At 40.5% G+C, this 11,190-nt stretch overlaps 1 protein-coding gene across 3 annotated transcripts; it reads left to right on the forward strand.

Moving 5' to 3' along the window:
- The first annotated feature begins 544 nt into the window (after positions 1 to 544).
- LOC122063069 lies at positions 545 to 10,168 on the forward strand. 3 transcript variants are annotated; one of them, XR_006135195.1, is made up of 3 exons: positions 545 to 2,479; positions 2,642 to 2,943; positions 9,692 to 10,168. XR_006135195.1 is itself a non-coding variant. In XM_042626724.1 (3 exons), exons 1-2 carry the CDS (start codon positions 5,328 to 5,330, stop codon positions 6,539 to 6,541), a joined length of 906 nt encoding a protein of 301 aa, XP_042482658.1. In that variant the 5' UTR covers positions 2,953 to 5,327; the 3' UTR covers positions 6,542 to 7,306; positions 9,692 to 10,168. The 3 variants fall into 3 exon arrangements, 1 of the variants encoding a protein (XP_042482658.1); XM_042626724.1 differs by lacking the exons at positions 545 to 2,479; positions 2,642 to 2,943 and adding exons at positions 2,953 to 5,778; positions 6,087 to 7,306; XR_006135196.1 differs by lacking the exon at positions 2,642 to 2,943.
- Positions 10,169 to 11,190: the final 1,022 nt, after the last annotated feature.

The following is an 11,190-nucleotide window of genomic DNA, read 5'->3' on the forward strand; positions in this document are numbered from 1 at the left end:
GTATAGCATTTACAGATGATTTTTTACTGAACACAATATGACACACATGTTGATCACTCTAGACTTTATTCCTTGGCATGGATATGCTGGATTTGCAGCCAATTTTCAGCATCAAGATAACTATGCACAGGCGGTATGCTATGGAATCTGAAGAGATGAGAAAATCCTTATTCTTATGCTTCACTTCATTGCTGTTGTGGCAGAAAACATTCCTATGGGATACAGAAAGTTTTTGTTCAACTATCATCATGTGAAGCTTGGGAACTCGGTTCACCTATAGCCAAAATCTCAGGTGGAAGTCAGTGTTTCAGGGAATTTTCCTTGAGGTGGTGTTTCTTAGGGACTTCGATAAATCCTGAGAATGCAATCCCATTGGAGTGGGTGCCCATTGTTGATCAAGTTCTTTTGATGGCCAGTTTAGTCATTGCATATATGACTGGGGTGGTGCCCTCTGAGAAGACTTGTTTCAGTAATAGAAATAGCATTGCAGGCAATAATGTGCTCCCTGCAAACTCTACCTCATCTGGTAGGTAAGGGTAAGCATATTTATTATTTGTGAGGTGAGGGCATGTGATTTTGTTCTTTTAGCTATGTCATAAGTACATTCTTAATCCCTCCCCTCTCCCTTCCACACAAGAAAAGGGACGTTTGATGCTGACATTTTCCGGCATGAAGCATTGCATATCAGGAATCTCATACCTGTGTACAAACATCCATCCATTTTACGCTACGTGGTATTTTAGTATGGATAATGAATATAATGACTTCTTAAGAGTAAGATCTGAGGAAATACTTTGCTTTTGACTTTCTCTTGTTATCCTTAGTTACATACATATGTGTAGACAACTTCCATTTGCAGTGCAGAGAAGAATGACCAACAGGTAGACTCAGCGTCTGCTTGGGATGAAGTGAAAAGGAAACTAACTGGTGCTCTGAATGCTATTGAACATGATGGTAATTCAGATAACAGAGCTGTTGAATGTGAAAAGTGCAGCCAAAAGAGTACTTTATGTATGCTGTTGACGAGGGTCCCAGTTTGTGTTTGCTTTGGCTACTTAGTAGCAGCTTGAGAAAGAGGCAGGGACTGTCTCTTTAAATCAATGGTTTATATATTTATTTAGTTCTTTTCTCTTATTGGCCTCTGAATGAGTTATTGATTGAAGTGTTGTACCCATAGAAGGATTTGCAAAGCTGGGTAAAAAGGATTTGGCAATTTCGAACAGTTGTGTATATACTAGTTTATTGTCGCAATTGGAAGAAAAAACTGCTGTCATTGTGCAAATTGCAAAATGTTATTTTTGGAGAATGAAGTACTTTATTTCAAGTTGTAGATATTGCAACAATGTAAAACATGGTATATGTGGTGAATCTCTTTGATCTTTTCTTTTCCACATTTGTTTGGCTCTATTTTTCTTTTTCCTGCAACGGACAGCATGTGTCATGACTGGTTAGGGGGTGAAGTTCCTTTTATGGGAGCTGATATTGGAGGCAAGAAAAGAGGAAAATGGGTTTCAGAGAAGAAGTCATGTGGTCATTAGTGTGTCTGCTTCTGTCGAAATTTACTGTAATATTGTATCATGATGCTCCCTTGCAACTTCCATGATTTCTTCTTTTATGGAATTCCTGCATTGTTTATATAATTATTAAAGGTTAAGTTACATCCGGGTACCTAATGTTTGGAGAAATTATTCATGGGGTACCTCACTTTTGATATATTATGTTTCGGGTACCCGTTTTCATATTTCCAACTTTTTCCCATATCACCCACCACCTCCAGAAACTCCTCCCAAGTGTTGCCACGTCCTCCAACTAAATGGATGTGGTCTTTCTGGAGAAGGCCAGATTCAATTAATGCCACTGCTTCCAAGAAATGGAGCACCGCCGGGACTCCCCCAGCTGTCTCCCTTGATGTCTGGCTGCCGCCCTTTGCATCTCTCCCTCCAGTGTCCTGTACTTCTCTACCTTCCACACCACCTCCCCCCTCTCTCTCCCCTAGCACCCCTCCCTCCCTGTTCTCTCTCTCTCCCGCAGCACCTCCTCCCTCCTGTTTCTCTTTCCCTCCCCCTCTGTCTATCCCTTGCTCTCTTCCCCACACATCCCTGCCCTTTGCTCCCTCCTTCACCCTGTCAATTCCGCAGCCTCCTGCAACACCACCTCCCCCACCTCCCCCACTCTCTCTCTCTCTCTTTCTCTGCCGTGAACCCGGCAACACTTTCATGCCCCTCCGCTCTTTCCCTCCCCCTTCTCTGTGAACCCTGCAGCACAGCCTCTCCGTTCTCTCTCCCCTGCGGTCTGCCACCAGCTACACCCACCCCAGAGATCGCCTGCCAGACCTGCCCCATGAGCCCCCCCCCCTCTCTCTCTCTCTGCATCATTCCCGCTCTGTTTCTTTCTCCCCCAATGTTGTAGGTGGCCTTTTGTAAATTATGCTTTGGTAGTATCTGTAGGTGCTACCATTTGGCGTGGAGAGGCACAAGGGGTGAGCATTCTTATTTGGATTGCATTGTAATGATGTTTAGTATGTTACCCATACATAATTAGATATGCTTTGACTTTCTCTCTCTAGTCTCTTCCTCTCCATGTCTTTATTCTCCTCATTTGATATTTTGAATATATTTTCCATTTCTCCTTCTCCTTGCAGTAATGGTACTGATAGATGCTGTAATGGCCATTTTTGGCAAGATTTAGAGGCAACAGTTGGGAGGGTTTGCTGGTACATGAAGAGCTTCAAAACAGGAGGGGTTTTTTTGCCTCCCTCCCTCCATCTGTCTCCATTTGCCATTTTTGAATTTTTTTGCAGAACTCTAGTTCTTGGGTGGCTGGGAAATCTGAATATACTTGGATGGATTGGGGTGCTTCTAACTTCTGCTTGTTCAGAGGAGTGGAAAAAGAGTGTCGCCAAATATAATATCTGTGGGAAAAGTTGGAAATCTGAAAAAGAAGGTACCCCAATCATAATATTTATGAAATGTGATGTACTCCAAACATAATATTTATGAAACATGAGGTACCCCAACCATAATATATAAAATGGGAGGTATCCCAGGTATAATATACCAAATTATTAAATTTCTAACGTCTCTAATTGGCCATTCCATCCCGTCCTGCTCTTTAAAGATTTAAGTATAGTGCTATCAAGCTTCAGCCTATAGGAAATTTGTTCTATATATACTTCTCAACTGTGTCATTTCTTCTTTCGCCTCCAATTTATTTCCCTCTTATGATTTTCTGATGGTGTTTGTTCATCAAGAAGTACCGATCCTTCGGAAATGTTTTGCTTCTATCAACTTCTTCAGCCAGATAGCTCTTGAATGCCATCTCCATTTCATCTCCTCCATTGAAGATACCCTACCATACTCTAAATTCTGCTCCGCTGTTACATCCTTCTACGCTAATGATAGTACGTGATTTCTACCTTCTATCTCTCCATCTATCTATTCCTTTGTCTATTCCGCGACCATAACTTTACAATTTTCTGGATTTCCTTTCCCCTACTTATCTCATGCCTTCAACTTTTTATCTTGGTTGGTTCCTTTGTCTAATATGAGGGAATGGCTTTGCAAATATCTGAATTTCCTTTCTCCTACTTATTTAATTCCTTCAACTTTCTTTGGGGCTTTCTCAACTTCTCACTAAATGCATAACTTGCTCTCTTCTTGTCCCATAGAACTACCAGAGCCTCTGCTATAACCTTGGGCTGGCGAGTTTTTCCATTATTTTGTGATTCTTTTTTTCTCTCTCTTTGGCCTTTGTCTCTGATAAATTCTTTACAAAAAATAAGGAAGTAGCAAATTTGATTTTCGAATACATGCTTTTGATGTTAATGCAATCTAGCAATCTATGAATATGGTGATATTACTTCTTCGCTGAAATTCTTGTGTTATCTATAAAGGAAAAGTAATTTGAAATATAGTAACCCACACGAGTGCAATAGAATGGTGCTCATAAAAGTTGAAGAGTTTATGGAAATTGTGTGTTAAGAAGAGCTAATCCCGATATCGGGATTAGCGCCTTCCTCTGGACCCGATAGGGGCAATTCTGTCCTATCGGTTCCCTATATGGTGTTAGGGTTTATTTCTTTTGTATTGGGGGCAGCCTTGTACTTGTTCACTTATCATTACACTTATATATTCTAAGAAACCCTACGATCAGCCTCATTCTAGACTGATTGCAGGCTGCTCTCTCATTGAGGCTCTCTGCGGTTTCTCCTCTCTCTCTTCTCTTTCGCTTTCTCTTTCTCTTTTCTTTCTCTCTTTTTCTGGTTTTACTGATTTGGTTGCAGGAATCTGGGATTGTAACATGGTATCAGAGCTTCTGTAATCAAATCAAGGATTGACATTATCATTCTCTGCTGATCTCAACCCTGCGCTACTCCTCTTTGGTGTGCAGCCACCTATTGCTACTCCTACCTTAATTCTTTGACCTGATTATAATGATATAAACACAATCAGGCCTTCCTACCACTGCTACATAGATTCAGCCCTTGTTCTCTGGAATTGCTGAAGCTGATTTACAATTCTGCAGGTTTTTACGGTTTAATGTGCTGCTGTTTGACTACCTCTCTACGTACTCTACTAGACTTTTGAAGCCTCCTTTGCTCCTCCTACAAAGGTCGACATTACCCTACCAGCAGCACCTATCGGTTGGATTTCTTGTCGGTTTCTTGGGGTCCGATTGCTCTTTGGCTTCTGTTTCTCAGATCTGGTTGGTGAGTTCTCCTTATTTGGTTGTCTTTGCAATACATACTTATCATTAATTCTTGCTCTCATGGCTAAGACCAAGACTACTACTACTCCTACTACTAACTCCTCTGCATCGGAAAATGTGAATGTCCAGATTACTTATATTAAGCTTAAGGGAAGCTCGAATTACCTTTTTTGGGCTAAGTCAGTCAAAGTTTATCTGATGGCGAATGATAAGCTTGATTACACTACCTCTGATCCTCCCAAAAAATCTGACATTGGTTATGGAATAGTATAGAACCAGATGTGGCTGCCAATGTCATATTTCATTCTACTACCTAGGGAGTATGGAATGACTTGAAGGAGACCTACTCTCAGGAGAAGAACATGATCCGTATCTACGATATCTATGAAAAACTATTTCAGTCTCGCCAGTCGGACAAGCCACTTTCCGAATATTATAGTACTTTCAGAGGTATGGTTGAAGAACTCAATGTCTTCCAACCCTTGATCACTGACATTGATAAGTTGAAGGCTCAGCATAACGAAACGAGTTCTTCGTCTCTAAATTCCTGGTTGGTTTGAACAATGACTTGAAGGCAGTGAAGGGTTACTTACTTGTAGGGGATACTATACCTACTCTGAATGATACCTACTCACGACTGCAGCAAATTACTTCCTCCACTAAACCTGATCAACCTACCAAAGATAGTTCTACCTTCCATGCCAACCGTGGACGTGGTCGCGGTCTTGTGGGAGGTCGTGGGTCAGCTAGTCGAGGATCTGGTGGACAGCCCTCTGATCGTTCAGCTCGCTAGTGCACTTTTTTGTGGAAAGCCCAACCATACTGTTGAGACTTGTTGGGAAAATCATAGCAAACCAGAGTGGGCAACACAATTACCTAATCATGCAGTGTCTGACGATGGTACTGACATAATGGCTCCAGTTGATCCTAAGCCAACACCTTCTTCAGGAGATTCAGCTACCGGTCTGCGTGATGACATCAATCAGTTGCTCCGGCGCTTGCATACTTTTGAGGCATCCTCTAATACATCTAATGGTGCGTCTACATCCGCTGCTACTCTAGCCCACACAGGTACTTCAGCCCTTCTTACTACTACATCTACTCCTTGGATCATTGATTCAAGTGCCTCTGCCCATATGACCGATAAGTCATCACTTTTTAAGAATTTTTCTACTAACGCCAGTTCCAATTCTGTTATCCTTGTTAATGGCACTTCCACACCAGTCCTTGGACATGGGACTATTTCACCTACCCCATCCATTAATTTATCTTTTGTCTTATATGTCCCTCAATTTCCATTAAGTCTTCTCTCTATAAGTCAATTAACCCGTTCTTTAAATTACTCAGTAACCTTCTTTCCCTCCTACTGTGTCTTTCAGGATATTCACAGGATCTTCACACGAGGAAGATGATTGGTGGTGGGCATGAAAAGGATGGGTTATACTACGTCTATAGCGGCTGCCCTCCTACTGCTGCTGCTATAGCTGTTGGGGATGTGACTCCTTTCCAATGGCACTGTCGTTTAGGTCATTTGTCACTTTCTAGGTTACAACTTTTTTTTTCTAGTTTTAAGTCTGTCCCTAGGTTTGAGTGTGAGGCATGTGAGTTGGGTAAACATCATCGTGTGTCTTTCCCATCTCGCTTTGTGTCTCGTAGTCCGTCTTTATTTTCTTTAGTCCATTCTGATGTATGGGATCTTGCAGAGTCAGTAACAGGTTTGGTTTCCGCTATTTTGTCACATTTGTGGATGATCATTCTCGCCTTACATGGATGTACATGTTATAGGAAAGATTTGGATTTTTACGTGTGTTTCACAAATTTTATAATGAAATAAAGACTCAGTTTGGCATTCCTATTAAAATTTTTCGTTCTGATAATGCTTTATTATATGCTCAAACTGATATATCTGAGTTTTGTGATACCCATGGAATGATACACCAAACTAGTTGTGCATATACCCCACAACAAAATAGGGTAGCTGAGCGCAAGAACCGGCATCTCCTTGAGGTTGCCCGTGCCATTATGCTTCACATGCATGTTCCTAAACATTTTTGGTGTGATGGTGTTTTAATAGCATGCCATCCTCTATCCTGGTAGATAAGTCTCCATTTTCTGTTCTGTTACCTAATTTACCACGTTTTACTATTCCACCCCGTATCTTTGGGTGTGTAATTTTCTGATTCATAATCTGCATATGCAAGTTGATAAGTTATCCCTGAGGTCTACTAAGTGCATCTTTCTGGGTTACTCTCATACCTAAAAAGGATATAAGTGTTATGACCCCATTACTCATCGAAATTTTGTCAATGCTGATGTGACCTTTTTTGAAGGTACATCATTTTATTCTCCTCAGTTGTCCCAGTTTAGTCCAGAGTGGTCTTATCCACCTCCTCGACCCATACCCTCTCTTATACCCCTACTGATGATCCTAGTTCCAGTGACTAACCTCCCCTGCAGGTTTATTAGCGCAGGAAGAAGACTGGACAACTAGGTGGCGAGGTCATTAACCCTGCAAATTCACTCCTTCCACTGTCGTCTTCTGCTGGTGAAGCTCCTCTTCCTCCTCCGCCTGATGACTTACCAATTGCACATTGTAAAGGTACATCTTCCTACACTCAGAAATCCATGGTTGTGTATCCTATTGCTAATTTTATGTCATTATCTCATCTTCCCTCTCCCATCCATGGCCTTGCACTATCCCTTTCCACCAACCCCATTCCCCATTCCCAGCATGATGCCCTCCGTATCCCTAGATGGAAGGTTGCCATGGATGTAGAAATAGATGCTCTCGTGAGTCGTGGTACCTGGAGCCTGGTAGATTTACCTCCTGGTAAGGATCTGGTTAAGTGTCATTGGGTGTAAACTATTAAGTATCATTCTGATGGCTCTGTTGAGCCGTTAACGGCCTGTCTGGTTGCTAAAGGGTATACTCAGACTTATGGTGTGGATTGCTTTGAGACATTTTCTCTGGTTGCCAGATTGAACTCGGTTCGCCTTCTTATTTCTCTTGCTATCAACTATGATTGACTGTTATTTCAGTTGGACATCAAGAATGCTTTTCTGTATGGTGATCTCCAGGAGGAGGTGTATATGGAGTAACCACATGGTTATATTGCTCAGGGGGAGAATACAGGTCGTGTGTGTCGCTTGCACAAGGCGATTTATGGGCTTTAACAATCTCCTTGAGCATGGTTTGACAAGTTCAGTTCCATCATGGTCACGTGTAGTTTTTCTCAGTGCTATTCTGATCATTCTGTCTTTGTTTGTCACAAAGGTGACAAGCTGGTGGTCTTGGCGTATATGTTGATGACATTATTCTTACTGGCAATGATAAGGCAGGTATTTCTGAAGTAAAGGTATACCTCCAGCGCCATTTTCAGTCCAAGGATCTTGGTCATCTCCATTATTTTCTCGGGATTAAGGTGATTTGCTGTAAGAAAGGGATCAGTCTGTCTCAAAGAAAGTATGTTGTGGATCTTCTATCTGAAATTGGGATGCTTGCATCCAGACCTGTTGATATTCCTATGGAACCCTCACCACAAGTTTGGTGTTGATGATGGTGAACCGTTTCAAGATGTACATCAGTACAGGAGTTTTGATTGGCAAGCTGATTTACCTAACTGTGACTCGTCCTGACATTTCTTTTGTTGTTGGAGTTCTTAGTTAATTCATGCAGTCTCCTCAGAAAGCACATTGAGATGCTGGTGTCCATGTTCTTTGTTATCTGAAAGGTGCTCTTGGAAAAGGGTTGATTTACCTCCTAATCGGCATATGGATCTAGTTGGCTACTCTGATGCTGATTGGGCTGGTTCTGCTAGTGATCGGAGATCTATCACTGGATACTGTACCTTTGTTAGAGGTAATCTTGTTACGTGGTGTAGCAAGAAGCAAAATACTATTGCCCGGTCCAGTGTAGATGCAGAGTACAGAGCTATGGCTTATACCACTGCTGAGTTGATGTGGCTGCGGTCATTACTCTTAGAGTTGGAAATCCCAAGCCAGTGAAGATGTATTGTGACAACCAAACTGCTATTTACATTGCTAGTAACCCGGTCTTCCATGAGAGACCAAACACATAGAGGTGGACTGTCATTTTGTTTGTGATGCTGTTCTGAAGAAGTTGATTGAGACTCCATTTGTTCCTTCAATGGATCAGTTAGCTGACATGTTTACTAAGTCTTTGTTTACTCCTAGCTTTCGTAGTGGTTGTACCAAGCTAAGCATGGGTGATGTATATGCTCTAGCTTGAGGGGGAGTGTTAAGAAGAGCTAATCCCGATATCGGGATTAGTGCCTTCCTTTGGACCCGATAGGAGCAATTCTGTCCTATCGAGTCCCTATATGGTGTTAGGGTTTATTTCTTTTGTATTGGGGGCAGTCTTGTACTTGTTCACGTATCAATTATCATTACACTTATATATTTTAAGAAACCCTGCGATCAGCCTCATTCTGGACTGATCGCGGGCTGCTCTCTCATTGAGGCTCTCTGCGGTTTCTCCTCTCTCTCTTCTCTTCTCTATCTCTTTTCTTTCTCTCTTTTTCTGGTTTTACTGATTTGGTTGCAGGAATCTGGGATTGTAACATTGTGGATGCAGCTGCTGCCTTGATGAAATGCAGGTTATCTTGTAGATCTTTGTACTTTCTAATTAATGATTATGAGGATGGATAGACTGTTGACATTAAATTTCCTTCTTGATGCATAGAAGTATGGTGAATAAAAGATCTGTTAATAAAGTGCAGCTGAATGAATAACAAAGACATGGTTAATTCCTGATTTATGTAAAAATATTAAGTATCCTGTATAAAATTTTTATAGCCTCAAGAAAGAAAAGGTCTTCGATAATTTCATCATTGTGTCTTTACAAATGCAACCAATTTGTAGAGTGGCTTTGCTTGTCTTCTTTCATCAATAATTTTCTGATTCATTTTAAAAATACAAGTAACATATATTCTTTAACTTGGCTTACAGTAAAATGTTTTTTCAGGTCAATAATATCTCAGGGAAGTGTGCAAGAATTTCTAGAAATGATTGGTTGGAAGTTTTATCTGAAATTATTCAAAGTGCTGTCAGTGATTGTGCCTGACATGGCTTGAAGATGAGTTTTACTTGGAAGGCAGGAAACCTGACGAGGTGTGTGGACTAGTTAATGGATTAGATTAACACAAGTGTTCTGCAACAGGATCTTCTTTCTGTAATGTTTGAGAAGTTGAAAGATGATGGCATTATTTTACAGAACAGAAGGTGTTTTTTCAGGTCAATAATATCTCAGGGAACTATGTGGTTGTTGTATTCTTTCTTAGATTTGGTTCTCATAGGTAATTAATTGGAGATTTGCATGTTTACCACTAGTTCCTTCACCCCATCATTTCTATCATTGTTTATCAACTTAACTGTTTGAAACTTTCATGTTTTTGTGTCTTCTTGGTCCACTAAAAGTCAATAGAAACTTCATCATCGTGGTCACGATTATGTAACCACTTGGATAGATGAATAGAAGCATTTTTAGATGGTTGTCTTGGTAATGTCTTACCCCTCACCCCTTTTTAAAGTTTCTTTGAGAGCTTTTTATATGAGGATCCCAGAATGTGTTGCCTATTGTAATATCTCTTTCATGATTAGCATCGATTGATTAAATTGGTCCCTTGCTTCCCTGGTAAAACACTTTGGAATTGATCATTTGGTATGCGAACAAATATACGACAGCTTTTCCTGTTCATGCTTTCAGCATTCAACGCTGAGGAGATTCATTCTCGTTGCATCTGTTGTTAAACATGTCCTTGAGGTTTGCTTCTGTTCTTTTTCAATAATTTTCCATTTCATTATATATTTCTATCAAAATGGTAGGAAGAAAAGAAAAATCATATCCAATTCTATCTTATTGAATCTTGATTTGTGTTTTTGAGAAAATGGACTAAGATAGTTTGAGCACTGGTGTCAAATTATTCTTCTGCTGAGATTTTAGGGTAATAAGGTACTAGTTTCCTAGTTGGCTAGTTCCCAAATGGTTCGTTGATTGGAAAAATGGAGTTGAACAGGTGAACAATTTGGTTCAAGGAAAGTTAATTATACACTACTACCTTTCGTGGCCACTCTCTCTGTGTCTATCATGTTCAGCATGTCCAAGTGTTATGAAACTCGGTAATTGTTTCCTTTTAGGATTCAGTAAATGAATGATCCACTAATTACTTGTATTCCTAACGCTGAATTGAGAGAATTCTGAAAATATTCCCCTGAAAAATTGACAGTGTTAATGTGACTTGTCATTGCCATGAACTGCATTTGGTTAACAAATTTGAGGGATTGATCTGATTCCCATTGATGCAGTTACACACAATTGGTCTAATAGGGGCATGTAGGGGTTTTGTTTATTTGTTTGGGTTATTTATGTAATTACGATTTTAATTTTAATATAGGAGTTAGATAACGTTGGAGTTGTAGGAGGTAGAGGTAGAGTTTGTTTCATTGTTTCCTTATATATTCTTG

The sequence above is a fragment of the Macadamia integrifolia genome, unplaced genomic scaffold, assembly GCF_013358625.1.
Source record: "Macadamia integrifolia cultivar HAES 741 unplaced genomic scaffold, SCU_Mint_v3 scaffold1188, whole genome shotgun sequence".
NCBI lineage: Eukaryota > Viridiplantae > Streptophyta > Magnoliopsida > Proteales > Proteaceae > Macadamia > Macadamia integrifolia.

Bases quoted from the DNA above. Each gene is read 5' to 3' on its own strand.
- LOC122063069 (XM_042626724.1), top strand. From the start codon at position 5,328: ATGATACCTACTCACGACTGCAGCAAATTACTTCCTCCACTAAACCTG. The intron at 5,779-6,086 runs GTACTTCAGCCC...TGTGTCTTTCAG, and splicing joins TGCTACTCTAGCCCACACAG to GATATTCACAGGATCTTCAC.